This window comes from Panthera pardus, unplaced genomic scaffold, assembly GCF_024362965.1.
Source record: "Panthera pardus isolate Hobbes unplaced genomic scaffold, ASM2436296v1 HiC_scaffold_24, whole genome shotgun sequence".
NCBI lineage: Eukaryota > Metazoa > Chordata > Mammalia > Carnivora > Felidae > Panthera > Panthera pardus.
Window position 1 is genome coordinate 127,377,318 of NW_026526810.1, and position 15,488 is coordinate 127,392,805.

Here is a 15,488-nt window from a genome sequence, read left to right on the forward strand (position 1 = left end):
GATGGCTCAGTCGGTCAGGTATCCAACTCTGGATCTCAACTCAGGTCATGGTCCCAGGGTCATGAGATGGAGCCCTGCGTCAGGCTCTGCGTTGACATTGCACAGCCTGCTTGGGATTCATTCATTCATTCATTCATTCATTCATTCATTCTCTCTCTCTCTCTCTCTCTGTCGAAATAAATAAACTTGAAAAAAATAGTAGGACAGAGTGTCAGTCAGTGCTCAGTACAGGAAATAGAAGCCATTCTCCATATTTTTAAACAGAAAGGAATTCAGGGAATTATGTGTTTACAAAGTTGCAAGAAAGGCTAAAGGAACAGGAGTTGGAAGTGGGATGATCAAGTTCAAAGACATCCTGTGGGGGAGTACGGAAGTGGGTGCTGTTGCCAGGAGAGCCTCTCAACACATGGGCTTTATAACCTTGGTCGCCGGAGGAAGAACCCCTCTGCGTCTTTTCTTCCCTCCGAGCCCCCTGGCTTGGCAGACCCTGCTTCTCCTTCAGAACGCTTAGCTTCAAGGTCGTCCAGACTCCACAGGACAGGAAATAGGGCCGGGACGTGTGAACGTGTGCCTATGCAGTGCACAGCCTGTGCGCTGTCTAGCGTCCCTGACAGGAAGGTTCGTGGAAGGAAGTTGAAATGGAAGCTGGGTGCCCTTGGCCCTGTCCACCCATCACAGGGCGTGGGGGAGGAGGAGGTCATCAGGGACAGCGCCGGGATTTCTTGCGTGCAGAGCAACATGGATGGTGGGCCACTCACTGGGGACGGTTTAAGGTACTTCTAGGATGGCTAAGGTGTGATGACCGGTTGGCACCTGGGTATGTTGGGTCTCGAGCTCAGCAAAGGTTGGGATTTGGGAGATGTCTGCAGAGATTAGGAATTCAAGGCCAAGGCCACCTGGGGAGAGTGCGTAGATGGAGAAGAGGGCTTGGGCAGAGCCCTGAGAACCATAGTATTTGGGGTCCCACAAAGGAGGGGCTTCTGAAGGACACTGTGCAAGCGGGGGGGGGGGGGGGGGGTTGTCAAAGAAACGAAGTGAGAGCATCGTGTGAAGGTGGGATCACACAGCAATGTGGGCGGATCCTGGTACATTTTGCCAAGTAAGAGAAGCAAGACCAGAAGGGGTGAAAGAAGCCAAAAGAAAGGCTGCCTGTTGTATGATTCCACTGACAGAACATTCTAGGAAAGGTAGTCTATGGGAAAAGGAGACACGCTAGTAGCTGCCAGGAGTCGGGGTGCAGAGGAGGGTTTGACTGCAAAAAGGCAGCACGAGGGAATTTGGGGGATGATAGAACTCTGCTGTCTCGGGGCGTGGTGGTGGATGTCCCAAGACCCGTAGAAACGCACGCCCTGAAGAATGAATTCTGTATGTAATGTGGGTGGGTGGATAGGTCATTCATATGTTCATACATCATAAGTAGGGCGTGGTCACTTTTATTAAACGTTTCAAGTATGTTGAGAAAGATGAGTGACGGGTTTCCGTAGATCCATGGAGTGACGGACGAGACCTCTGCATGGGCGGCTCGCGGACTGTCAGCGGAATGGACCTGTAACGTGTGTGTGGTCCTTTTTTAGGAATGTGACTTCTTGCTGTGGTCCTTAGAGCTTGCAGGGGTACGGAGCCTGCCCTTGGGTAAAGGAGACTCGAGTTCTCAGATGTGCACCTGTTGCGGGCAGAATGCTCTGATGGAGAGACTGGTGTCGGTTGGGCTCCCAGCCTGTGTCCCTCTGTCCTCGCTTGTGCCAAACCTTGGTTGCGTGACCACAGGCACCTCGTTTAGCTTTTCAGAACCTCTATTTTGTCATCAAGAAAATGGGGATGACGGTCTTCTCAGGACTGATGTGACAGATGAGAGGGCTTTGAGAAGTCTGTAATGCAGCCTTCGAAACTTGATGTGGGCGCCACTCTCTCCATGGGCTTGTGTTCCCCCTCCCCCCTCGCGTCAGTAACCCCCTCCCCAACCCTGGCTTGGTTCGCTCCCCGTCATTCTTGCAAGCTTCTCGTCATCTCTCAGTCTTTTGTCTACTTGTCTAACTTGCACCAGCCCCTCAAGGGCACGTCTGGGATGCTCGTAGTAAATGCTTGTGTCCCGCACACGGTAAATGCTCAAGAAATTCATATTGGACTCTTTCAGGAGCAGGGCGTCTGCCATCTTCATAACCTACCGCTTTCTGGATAACTTTGCCTTTCTCTGAAAGTCCGATCACGCTCCAGGATGAAAAAATGCCAGGCCTGCGGATGCTCACAGATGCATCGGGATCCCGTCTGCCCATGCCCAGAAGGCCTGACATCTACCGAGGGTACTCAGCAAATGCTTGAACAAATTACATTTTGAAGACTAGCAGCACTGTTGGCAAAAGTACGGAGCCTTGAAGGGGTAACATGAACTCAGGGTTCCTGAAATAGAATGGCATTATCCGTGTGAGCTTGTCCACAGAGAAGGTCAAGTGTGCCTAGGGGTCTCATTTATAAGGTGTTAGGTCGCTGGTGGTGGAGGGGAGGGTTGCAGAGGCTTTTGTCCCCAGGGGTCTTAAAGTTTTCCCTCCGATGTTCAGGAAGGCACCTGGCAGGAAAGACCTCTCCCCAGCTCCCACCCGCCCCGGACCCAGCGGAGTGTGGGTGGACTAGAAGGTTCACGCCCGAGGTGTAATGTAAGGAGAGGGGTGTGTTCAGAACCTAGAGTGATGGAGAAGCCGGCTCTGGGCACCCAAGTTCAAAGGAAAGAATCCTAAAAGGGAGGTGGGCAGTGGTTGCCGGGTCTCCGGCAGCTTTCCCTCCCTTCCTCTCGCCCCGGGCTCCCCCAACCCCCGTCCGCAGGTGTCGGGGTGCTGGGATCATCCCTGGTTTCCTGAGCTCAGCTCCACCTGAAGGCATATCTTTTCCCCCACACCCACCGCTGCCGGATTTCTGCAGCTTAAAGGCTTAGGCATGGCCTCAAAAGCTGCATGCACCTGCCCTCTTGATTCCTCCGTCCTCCCTGGTGGGGATTTGAGCAGACGGGGCGGCTCGGCCCCTTGCAGACATTACAAGCGTCGCCGCACCCTTGAACGTGGCCCAGGGGCTCCTGATCCCAGCAAGGCCAGGAGAGGAGTTTTTCTCAGGAAGCCAGGATTAAGTAGCAGCAGCATCCAGACCCTGATGTGGCCGGGTCTGATCTCCACGGTCTCTTGCTCTTCCCCACTAAGCTGGTTTTGTCTTCCCTTTTGCTTTCACAAACCCAAGGCTGGTTGTCTGGAACGGGGGTGGGGGCAGACTTGTATCAAGTGTGGAGTCTGTAAGGTAACCGTTCTGAATGACACTGAGTGCCGTGCAGAGTTGTCTGGATCCCTTAACCCTTACCGCAGCCTGGTTGGTGGGCATGGCGATCACCATTTACAGGTGAGGGGACGATCCCTGAGGTGTTAAGCTACTTTGCCAAGGTCATGAGAGTAATAGGAAAGGGGCAGAGGCCTTTCCTGAAACCTGTCATCTGCTTCTAAAGACAGTGCCCTGAGCAGGTGCATAGGCTGTCTGTGGTTTAAAGTTCCTGCTGTTCGTGATCGAGGTGGGACGGACAGGTACCTGCTGTGCCTGCTCCGTGGTCTGCTGCCCAGATGCCAGTTTCTAGAAGCTTCGATTCCTGAACTGAGAAGTGGACCGGTCCCAGCTACCAGCTGCCGACTGGGGAGGGCAGGGTGGCCATCTGCCCACTCCTAACCACATAGTAGCAGTGAGTGTTCCACCACTTTGCGTGGCAGCAGATGGCTCCTCAAGAAATAGAGGGACGGACGCAGCCGGGGGCCCACAAGCTTGTGGGCAGTTGCATCAGAACTCCCATTCAGGTCTTCCAACCCCCTTTACAGTGGGATCTCCGTCTGGGTTAGAGGCAGCCCTTAATCCTAGACAAGGAGCTCAGGGTCCCACTATGTGTCCTGGCTTATGTGGCTGGGGTCCCCAAGCTGCTCACTGCCCCCTCTGAGCCTCATCTGGAAAACAGGGACATTCATGGCTACAGGGCCTGCCTCATGAGTTCATCGTGTGTCCAGAAGACTTGGGTGGGTGCAGAGGGCAATGGGTCATTAGCAGCTGGTAGGTGTGCTGGTTACTCTTTGCTGGCAAAATTAAGGCATGGATGGCATGTCCCCCCCTCTGCAGCCCTCCAGCCTACGCAGGGGGTCGCAGAGCAAGAGGCTGTGGCTGAACCAATAGAAGCCTGTTCCTACCAAGGACAAAGCCATTTATAATCCATATCTCCCCCCTCCCGGAGCCCAGCTGATACATCCTCACGGCAGAAAGGCGCATTACTTTATTCTAATTTTCAAAGAATTCCCAGGATTGAATAAATCACCAGCTCTCTGAACACAGATTTGGAGAATCAGGAACAGTGTCGAATGTTCGGCGCAGAAACGTCCATTGATCTGCATCAAAATATCCTGGGCTGTTACGTTTCTCCTGGAAACAAGGCCCTGGCCGCAGGAATGCTGAGCCCCTTCCTTTATAATTATCATCTCTGAGCCGACAGACCTTGAAGCAGACCCCTGCCCTTGAAATGACAGCAGCAGTTTTATTAAAGAATTTAGATTACAGAAGGAAAAATACCCCAGAGAAGAGAAAGAATCCATCTTTCATTAAATGCTGCTTGTTTTAAAGTGGGAACATTTTCTGGGTGTCTGGGGAGCTGATGTTTTCCATGTCTTGTGGGAGAATCTGATCTTAAAAAACAGAAGATTTTCCATATAAGGGAGAAGTCATCATTTTCAGAGCTTAGGGCCAAATTGTATTTCCAGAGAAGAGATTTTTGTCCTAGAGAGTATATTTACAAGCATTTACTGAGCACCCGCTATGAACCAGGTGTCATTCTAAGTGTTCAAGGGGTCTGTAAGGGTAATGAAAGCATTCTAACAGGATAAGAGAATATGGGTTGTTAGTAGTTTACTATTTTTTATTCAGTTGACCTTAATTTTTTTAATGTTTATTTTTGAGAGAGACAGAGACTGAGCACGAGTGGGGAAGGGAAGAGAGAGAATCCAAAACAGACTCCAGGCTCTGAGCTGGACACAGCGTGAACTCACGGACCGCGAGGTCTTGAACTGAGCCCAAGTCGGATGCTTAACCAACTGAGCCGCACCCCCCACCCCCAGCACCCTTATTCAGTTGACTGTTAAAGCGTTTTGGGAATTTGCTGTGTGCCAGGCCTGGCTAAGGCCCTGAGAATGTAATACGGGGCAGTGTGGAGCCCTGCCTTCCCGGAGCTTCCAGTCTAGCTGGATGTGATGGAGACGTGGGGGTGTGGGAGTGTCTGACAGAAGACTTGTAGAAATGACATTCACAGTGTAGTTATCCATTGGTCATCTTGAATGGGCAGGTGGGGTGAGAAGGAATTATTCCTTAATTATCTGTGAACTTTCTGAGGCCGAAGAAGCAAACGAGTGGCCCAGATCCCTTGGGAATGTCAAGGGTGATACTCCAAAGCCAAGTGTTTGGTTTCTGATGCAGAAGGCTCTGCACATCACAGGGCAACCCACCACCATCCAAGGATGATGAGAGCTTGTAACAGGAGTGGTGGTACCCACGCCAGCAGGGGTATTCTTGGGGCCAAAGGAGGGGCTGTGACCTGGTACCCAATGATCCAAGATGGCGGTATGCCAGCGGAAGCACCTGGCGGCTGAGGGGTCCAGGGGATGAGGGGACAGGGACCAATGCTCTCAGACCTCATCCCTACCTTGCTACACCTCAGCCCGGGGTCATGCCCCAAGACTTACCTGGAGCCTCACTCCCACTCATGATTTTCCTGTGTGTGTGTCTCCACAGAGAGAGTCCACAGCATGGGGGAGGGGGGCGGATGGGGACAGGGTTTTGTCCTGCCAGCACTGCCATCCCCAACCCAGCCGATGTCACCTGACCTCTTTGGGATCTTGGCTTCCCCATTTGGAGTGACAGATCCGTCATGGGTGGTTGGAGAGGTGGACAAGAGGGACCAGTGAGCTTTGGACAAGCTGAAAGGGCTTTGCAGGAGAACACGTGTCCCTGAACTCTGGGGGGCAGGCAGGGGACCAGAAATGACTCCAGAGTGAGGGAATAAGCCTGCTTCTCAATTCTGATCTGACTGTGGCAACGGGTGATATCCCAGAATCCTGGGACAGCAAGTTTGAAGTTTGCCACAGTAACAGCTTTATTTAATTTATTTAATTCACATACCATACAATCCATCTATTTAAAGTTACACACTTTAGTGGCTCTTAAGCATATTCATAATTATGCAAGCATCACCACAATTTTAGAACACTTCCATTAACCCAGATAGAAACCCTGCCCACCTTAACTGTTACCCCCCAAGCCCTCATACCTCCCAGTCCTAACCAACCACAAATCTACCAAATAGATTTACCTATTCTGGCCATTTTATATTAATGGAATCTTACAACACGTGGTCTTGTGTGACTGGCTTCTTTCACGTAGCATGCCATTTTCAGGGTTCTTCCAGGTTCTTCCTGGATGGTTCTTGCATCATCTATCAGTACTTCCTTTCTTTTTAAAGTTTTTTATTGTTTATTATTTATTTTTGAGAGAGAGAGACAGCACAAGTGGGGGAGGGGCAGAGAGAGAGGGAGACACAGAATGACAAGCAGGCCCCAGGCTCCGAGATGTCAGCACAGGGCCCGCCGCGGGGCTCGAACCCACAAACCGTGAGATCATGACCTGAGCCGAAGTCGGACGCTTAACCGACAGAGCCACCTAGGCGGCCCTTTGCTTCCTTCCTTTTTAGTGCCAAATACTATTCCATTGGATGGACCACGCTTTATTTATCCGTTCATTCACTGGTGGCTCTTTGGGGTGTTTCCACTTAGAGGCGATCATGAATCACACTGCCACGAGCACTCGTGTGCAAGTTTTGTGTGGACGTGTTTTCCTTTGGGCAGATACTTGGGGGTCGACTCCCTGGGGCCTGTGGCAACTCTTCAGTCTAACGTTTTGAGGACCTGCCAGACTGTTTCCCCACAGCGCTGTCCCATTTTACTGTCCCACCAGCAGTTACGAGGGCTCCGGTATCCCCGCGTCCTTGCCAGCATTTGTCGTTATTTGTCTTTGCCATCCTCGTGGGCGGGAAGTGTTTCCTACGTCAGAAAACTGCGAGGGGTGTGGTAAGCTTGATCACCTCGAGTTTCTAGGATGTCTGTGGATAATTCGTGTTCAGCAATGTTTACTGGAGAGCGCAGGTCTGCCATGGCCTAAGGAGAAGCGGCCGGCTGGCCCCCTCCTGGCCGGTTCCCGGCCCAACAGACTCTGCGGTTCCACGGTGGAGACTCAGACTGCAAGGGCGGCCATCCCATCGGGAGGCCCACTGAGACTAACACTCTGTCCCCTTGTCTTGCAGCGATTCATGAGTTCCCCACAGACCTGTTCTCCAATAAGGAGCGACAGCACGGAGCCGTCCTGCTGCACATCCTCGGAGTAAGTGGCCGCGTGGGGGGGGAGGGGCTGGGATGTTCCTAAACCTCCGGCAGGTGAGGCCTGTGTGCAGAGCACGGCAGAGCCCTGGCGTGCCAAAGATGTCCCACCCTTGGAAGCGCCCCGCGAGGAGAACGGATCCTGGACCCATTTTAACCCTCCCCGCCGGAAAAAAAAAGAAAAGAAGATGAAAAGAAATCTTAAAGATCTCAGGTGGCTTGCTCGGGGTTGCACAGCAAGTGACCCCGAAGTCCCGTCTTCCTGTGCCCCATCTTCTGCTTTTATAAAAAGGGAGTGACAGCCTCTTTCCCAGACGTGTGAGCACGCGTGCATGTGAGTCAAGAAGCACCCTGTCGGCAGGCGTCTTTTGGGATGAGCACTGGGTGTTGTATGGAAACTAATTTGACGATAAATTTCATATAATAAAAAATAAAATAAAATAAAATAAAAATAAAGTCACTAAACTCAAAAAAAAAAAAAGCGCCCTATACATGATTGCCGGGATTCCCCGCCCCCCCACCCCCCATTTTCACCACCCTGCCATAAATCTATAATTGAACACTTTGGGGCACTTCTCCAGTTCCCCTCTGTATTTAGATGCGCCTTGGTAACAAGTGGTAGAGTTCAAACAACAATTCCAAGAGGAACAGCGGGTCCAAACCTAAGTCCCAGGTCAAAGTCAGCTCTTCTGTGACGGGAGTAGGCGAACTACAGCCTGTAGCCGCTGCCCGTGTTTGTAAATAAAGTTTTCTCGGGGCACAGCCATTCCTGTCATTTCTGGATTATCTGTGGCTGCTAAACCCCACCCAGTACATTGAACGACAGTCCTGGGTATTTCTGTGACAGCTATTATCTTCCCACTTCCCCCGGCTCTCCCGCGCCCTCCCCCTTTCACTGAGAGGGTGTGGGTTTGGCGAATTAGTCCCGTAGTTCTGGTGCTGTGCCCCGTGAAGGTCTTGGCATTTGCTGACGCAAAGCCTTTTCTCCTGAACCTGAGAACACCTCAGGAATTTTGCAGAAACCCTGGAGAGCAGACATTCCCAAACTGTGGCTGGAGGGCCAAATCCAGCCCACCTCCTGTTTTTGTGAATCAAGTTTTATTGGCACGCAGCCATACCCACTCCGTGTCCTCTTCTGTAGCAGGGTCATTGCGATGGAGACTGTGTGGCCTGTCGGTACTAAAATATTCGCCGTTTAAGAAAAACTTTGCTAAAAAAAAAAACAACAAAAAACTTTGCTGACCCCTTCTTTAGAGCAAGAAAAGGCTCAAGCTCTGCAGCCAGTTGTCACCTGCGACACTCGGAAGCTTCTCAGAATTTCCTGGCCTGGGCGGTGTGGTGCCTTCTTGGCCTCCTTTTCTCTTGAGTGTTTCTGAGGGAATCAAGAGAGCTGGGGTCCCACAGATCACCCTTTGCCTGGGAGATGATGTTGGGGAGAATTTATGGGGGGGGGGCGGTGAATTCAAGTCCATATCCTGAGATTTTTATAGAAGAGTCTCTCTCCTTTACCCATACCCTCGGTATTTGTTTCTTTTTGCTTTCCCCCCAAAGATAATTAGATCCAGGGACAGCATACCTGGGCTCCAGGAGATAAGGCCTTGGAGGCCTTGGCCACAGCCGATCTTCCAGTTGATTTAATCACCATTAATCAGTGTGCTACTTCAGCAACTGCACAATTGTTTTTGCTGAAGCAGCCCAGCCTTTCCCATTTTTGTGAATAGAGCATCCATATCACTTTGTCTTTGAAGAAAGAAATGCTTCCCTGAGCATTTAGCATAAAGTCCCACCTGTCCATGGACTCTGGTCCTTGCCTTTCCCTCCAACCTCACATCCTCTGTTTTCCATCTCCGTCTCACTGTGTTCTACCTACATCAGTGACCTTGCTGTTCCTCAGGTGCACCAAGCATACTCCTGCCCCAGGACCTTTGCACTTGCCTTTCCCCAACAGTTAGACTTTGTCTCTTTGTCCCCCGCTAAGGTAAGTTACAGGAGGCAGAGGCATTTCCTGGCAGATTCCCCATGTATCCCTGATGCCTGGAATAGTGCCTGGCCCATAGGATAGGCTCGGGGAAACCATGTTGGATGGGCAGGGCAGGGAGGGGTTCTGTATATAAAACCGTGTGAAAACTGTCAGTCTGTTCTCACTATGCCATTAAACAGATGAAGAAATGGAGACCTGGGGATGTGACTTATCCAAAGTCACATGGCAACTGAGTCCTAGAATCAGCATTAGAATCTGGACTTTTTGTTCCTTGAACCCCCCCCCAGTGTGAGTGGCTTGTGTCTTTGAACCTCTGCCAACATTAGGTAGCATCCCAGGTACCCCTGGCTCTCAAATTGCCACTCGTTTCGGCAGGGGGTGGCCAGCTGGTAAGAAGAAAATGGTGCCTTCAGCAAAAATGAAGGGGGAAAATTGGGATAACTATTATTTTAAACTCTTAAAATGGTGATTCTAAATGCTCTCCTTGGCCCTAAGGGTGAGATCTTGTATTTCGAGACCATACTCTAGTGCCAGGGAGATAGCTGGTGCTTTAAGAGCAGAGGAAAGAGCCCAAGGCCGTGTGGCCTGAGCTTTTGGCCCCTTTGCCGCCCAGCATATTATTTCCCCTCCTTGGGCTCAGTTTCCCCATCTGCTTGTGAGAGGATTGAGGGAGCCAGCCTCTGTGGTGCCAGAATCTTCCTCTGTGTGTACCTCCGCCTTGGCAGGCTGGCTCTGGGCGTGACGGATGCCCAGCCGTGCCTCCTTGGCGGTAGGCGCCTTCGCTGACGATCCCCCATTTCCTTCTCAGGCTCTGTACATGTTCTACGCCTTGGCCATAGTGTGTGACGACTTCTTCGTTCCGTCTCTAGAGAAGATCTGCGAGGTACGGTACGCAGGAGGGACTTGGGATCCCTCAGCAAAGCCGGGGTGGGGGTGGAGGGCTGGGGCGACCAAGGACCCGGGACGCGTCAGGGCCAGACTGAGTGGGGAGCACTCTGGTGGTGAAGATGGTCAGGCCAAACGCTTAGTGTGGCCCCAGCAGAGCCTGGCTTTGGAACCCCCAGAGGAGAGTCGGGGGGGGGGGGTGGGGGCATCTTCTCCCAGATTTGGCAGAAGGAGAGGCGTGCGGTCATCACCCAGAGCCTCTGGCTGCATGGCGAGCTGTTGGCCGTGAAGCCAAGCCTGTCTGGTTAGGGAGCATTTCTCATACCAAGCTGCGGGTGGCAGGCACCAGGTAGGGACCTATGTCTTTGGGGAAGATGCAGAGGCGGAGTGAGGAAGGCCCTTTGTTCCAAGTTCACAGGCTGACGTTTTTCCCTTTAAGTATTTGTGAAGGTTTCGTTTTCTTGTCTCTTGCCTCACACGTGAAAACTCCAGTGCTGGGGCGCCTGGCTGGCTCAGTCAGGAAAGCACGTGACTCTTGATCTCGGGGCTGTGGGTTCAAGCCCCATGTTGGGTGTAGCTATTGCTTCAAAATAAAATCTTACAAAGAAATTTGTTTTTAAGTCTCCCGTGTCTCTCGGCTCTGCCTTACTCTTGGCTTCCAGCCAGGGAAGGAAAATTACCTCTGTTTGCAGCACCTACTGTGTGCAGGTGACTCTGGGCTTTGGCTCACTTCGTCCGTGTGAGATCTCCCAGCTACTTGAGGCCGCCTTGTTGTTGTGACATTGGCAGCCGGGGGACACAGCTTGTTAGGACAGGTGCTTCCCTGCTGCTCGGCACAGAACAGGGACTTTTTGACTTGGGCCTCCTGAAGAGGGAGTGGCCTGGCAGGGGTGTGCAAAGGCCTCCCCTCCCCCCGACCCCCTTGCTCACCACTCCACTTCTCACCCCGCTCAGAACGAGCCACAGATCAGGAAGCGAATTGAGCCAGAGAAGGAGCATAAGGAGAGAATCCGGAAATGGCCGCCGGGGGTGTCGGGGTGGGAGGCCTCGCCTCAGGGCCCCTGGAGCGGTGTGCTGGGGGTAAGCCATCTGCTGCTTCCTCGGAGGAGGCCCTCGGGGAAGCCAGTCAGCTGGGCCTTGCAGAGTGTGCACTCTGGGCACTCACTAATGCGAGAGCTTGGGGACCCCAGCAATGGGGGGGGGGTCCCCTGCCATTCTGGGGGTGGCAGAAGCCTGTGGAAGATGGGTGACCAATGGCACAGGACCATGTGCCGTGGAGGTGCCCCTCAAGGTTGCCTGTCTCTGTGAGGACACAGAGGTGGATGAGCGGGATGGCCTTGGTCCTATAGGCAAAAACCAACGGAAGGGGCTAGTGAGAGCCATCAAAGGACTGAAGAGCCAAAAGGAGGGAGGGAATGTCTCTCTCGGGGAGAAGCCTAGGAGGGCTTCATGGAGGAAGTGGTATTTGGTCCAGACTTCTGAAGTGGGAAGGATTTCTCCAAGCAGAGAGGGCAGGGAAGGGTGTTCCAGGAGACAAAGGCAGAACAGTTTGTATTCTGCTAGAAGATACTGGAGATGCTCTGATGGCAGAACATCTTCTGTGGAACGTTCCTGTCTGACAAGGTTAGGGTGGCTGGGTTTCCACCCTGGTAGGTCAGTATTGTGCCACGCACCAGCTTCTGTCAAGCCCAGAGCTCTGACCCCTCTGAGGGACCCCTTCTATAGAAGGTCAGCAAGGTCAGCAGGGAGGTTGTGCCAGACTCTGTGTTCCTCAGGGACTCCAGAGCCCCGGGCTGACCAGGGTGCTTTGGAAGGTGGATGCCAGAGGAGACCCAGCCCTGCCCAGAGGCCTTCTGAGTACCACAGGGTGGGCACCTTCAAGGTGGTGTTCAGGCAGGGGCGCCCCGACGGCTCAGTCAGTTAAGCGTCTGGCTCTTGATTCAGGCTCAGGCCACGATCTCACAGTTTGTAAATTCGAGCCCTGCATCGGGCCCCGTGCTAACAGTATGGAGCCTGCTTGGGATTCTGTCTCTCCCTCTCTACCCCTCCCCTGCTTGCTCTGTCTCGCCCAGATAAGTAAAAATAAACTTTAAAAAAAAAAAAAGGTGCTGTTCAGGGAGACCCAGGATCTCGGTGGTTTCTCCTGGCATCGAAAGTCCCCGGCACCACATTCCCAATCAGAGGATGGGCTTCTGTGGCCAGACCACGGCCTTGCCAAGCAAAGTGAGTCTCAACAGAGCTCCAGCCCCGCCTCATTCTCCCTTATCCCTGGGAGTAGGGTACCTGGGTGTTTGTCTCAGCGGCCAGCCGGGCATCGGGCCTGCCACGGCAAAGGCCTTCTGGAATGCAAGAGCCAAGCTGTGTGTCTGGGGCCTCCAGGTTCCGCGGCCCCGATGCGTCGCAGTCCGCATGGTACCCAAGGTCTGTGTGGGCATCGGAGGTGGCTCCCCATTGAGCACCGCTGTGTACCAGCCTCTCTCTTAGGCACTGGCAATCCGTGGGTGAAATAGACCGACCGTGCCCTCATCGGCCAGTGGGGCAGGGAAGCTCACAGACCTCACACCCTCGCTGTGTGATTTGTGTTTCATTAATGGGAGGACCGGACCCTCCCACCTGTCCTGGGTGTTGTACCTGGAAAGGCTTCATCAAGGAGACCTCGTTCAGGGGCTTTGGGGAATGAGCGGAAACTGACAGAAGAAGGGGACGGGGGCCTCTGGGTTGAGCGGCCAGCAGAGTAGCAGGAGACGTGTGTGCTCAGGGTGAAGCGTGCTAGACTCTGGCAACAGCACCGCTTTCCCACGCTTTCTGCGGCTGCCAGAGTGTCTGGGGACTGTGTCTGCTCTCCCCGCCTCGCAGCCTGAATGTCCGCGGTCACTTCTGTTTCAGAAACTCCATCTGAGTGAAGATGTGGCCGGAGCCACCTTCATGGCCGCGGGAAGCTCGACGCCCGAGCTGTTTGCCTCTGTTATTGGTAAGAAATCCCACCAGCTGGGGACGTGGGATCCGGAGAGAGCCCCGGTCTGGGGCCGTGACCAGTGAGGGCATTCGTCAGCTCCGAGCCTCTGTTTTCTCATCTGTAAAACGGGAGAGCCAGGGAGACAGAAAGGAAACTCGTGGTTCCCCGGGGCATGTGGTGGAGCAAAGGGCTGATGGGTACAAGGTTTCTTTGGGGGGTGACAAAGGTGTTCTAAAATCAGATTGTGTGCTGGCTGCACCATTCTGGAAGTCTACCCAAATGCTGGGTCTTACGCTTTGAATGGGTGGGTTTTATGGCATGTGAATTATTTCTCAATAAAGCTGTTAAAAAGGAAAAAACGCGGGGCGGGGGGGAGTGGAGGAGTGGAGTAGGTGGTCCTCTCTGGTTTGGCCGTTGTCAGCATCATGGGCGTCCTAGAACCAGTCCCTCAGTCCATGGGGTTGGGGACAAGGGCCTCGCAGCAGCCTGGGTCTGAGGAAGTGTAGGCACAAGAGGATTTCTGCCTTTCCCTTCCAGGCGTGTTCATCACCCACGGAGACGTTGGGGTTGGGACCATTGTGGGCTCTGCGGTGTTTAACATCCTGTGTATCATTGGAGTCTGTGGATTATTTGCGGGGCAGGTCGGTGTTTTTCTCCCTCTATAGAGTGACATAAGGGACAGCAGTGGGGGGACCCGAGGCCTCACCTTAGTTGTGCCCTCAACTGCCCGAGGCTGCAGGCAAGTTGGCTTCCCCCTCCGAGCCCAGGTCCTCATGTGTACAAGTGGCCTCTGACGTTCCTTGCACATCCAGCCTCAGTGCATCTGAGAGCAGGGACGGGGTCTGCTCCCTTGGCCAGCCCAAGGGTGAGCATTCATTCAACATCAGGACGTCTTTGAGAGGCGCCTCCTGTAACCCTGACCCTGGGCTAGATTCTGGAAATATCTGAAGCCTGCTTTTGGCCTCCTTGGCAAGGAGCGTGACGTTGGCCTGCGGTTGGTACCCCATCAGCATCTCCCTGGTCCTCAGGGCCACGTGGGCGTTAGACTCAACCCCAGAGAGTTGGGCTCATGATTAGGCCCTGCCTGGCCAATGGAGGTAGAGATGGGCAGCTAGTTACTACCAGGAGGTTCCAGAATCACAGGGGAAGCAAGTGCCGCTGGCCTCTGCCTTGACCCTGGGCTTCCACTGTGAAGCCTGAGATGTCTGTTACCTTGGAGGAACAGAGGGCAGCTTTGCCGTCACTTATAAACATTCCATGCTTTCTGTTCTGTTCCCCACGTATAATGAAAAACACAGGGTGGCCTTGAACAGCCAGGAAAGATGGGTTTCGGGTGGCACGGTTAGGAGTTGTTCCCTGGGCGTGTCCCTGCACCTGTGGGGGTCTGGGGGTGGTGAGAAAGCCACCCTCACACCACCGCCTCCATCTCTCCAGCCACTAGTCGCTGACGGCCCTTTGCTTGGCAGGTGGTCCGTCTGACATGGTGGGCCGTGTGCCGAGACTCCGTGTACTACACCCTCTCTGTCATCGTGCTCATTGCCGTGAGTTTCCTTCCTGCCCCTGTGCAGGCACATGACCCCTGCCCATCTCTGTCCCTGGCACTATAACCAGGGGACCCAGGGCACCCCAACCGTGGGCTGTGCTGACCGCTCACTGTAGTCAAAGTGACCAGTCCCCTCCCCGCTGTGCCTCCCTTGCCTGAAAGCCTCCTACCTGACACCTTGGTGATGGAGCACATCCCGGGCCCACCTTGGATTCGAAAAGGCCTTGGAAAAGTCAGAGCGTGGTCACACGGTCCACGCAGTTAAGTTCAAGCCCTTCGCTCATCGGGCCCTCGGATCCTCACGCGGCGCCGGGTTTCCTGAGAATCAGAGTTTCTGGGTTCACAGCTCACTGCAGAGCAGGAAGGAGAGAAGCAGGCTGGGGGCAGGCAGAGTGGGTAGCCGGGGCACCAGGGAGAAAAGCCGGAAGAGCGGGAACAGTGATTTCTAGAGTCTGGTAGCGTGGAAAGCGAGGGGCGATATCCCCGCAGTCCCCCGAGGGCCAGGGTGCCTTCATGGCACAGGACACTGGCTACTGCTGAGGAGTGCACCATCCAACAAGGGAGCCGTTTCAATCCAAGTGGTGGCATGAGGGCAGGTGCACGTGGTGTGCCCAGATTGACTGGAATGTGCTCCCCCCAGACACAGTTCTCAACCTTACACCACCTAGAGCCACCTGGAAAGGACAGTCACATCCC

At 53.6% G+C, this 15,488-nt stretch overlaps 1 protein-coding gene across 2 annotated transcripts in view; it reads left to right on the forward strand.

Moving 5' to 3' along the window:
- The window catches only part of SLC24A4 (solute carrier family 24 member 4), a 171,973-nt gene that overhangs the window by 105,647 nt on the left and 50,838 nt on the right, over positions 1-15,488 (forward strand). For both annotated transcript variants that reach the window (XM_019462090.2, XM_019462091.2), the window contains exons 3-7: positions 7,355-7,431; positions 10,217-10,291; positions 13,180-13,264; positions 13,787-13,890; positions 14,716-14,790. In XM_019462090.2, coding sequence (XP_019317635.1) covers positions 7,355-7,431; positions 10,217-10,291; positions 13,180-13,264; positions 13,787-13,890; positions 14,716-14,790 — 416 coding nt within the window. The remainder of the gene's footprint in view (positions 1-7,354; positions 7,432-10,216; positions 10,292-13,179; positions 13,265-13,786; positions 13,891-14,715; positions 14,791-15,488) is intronic.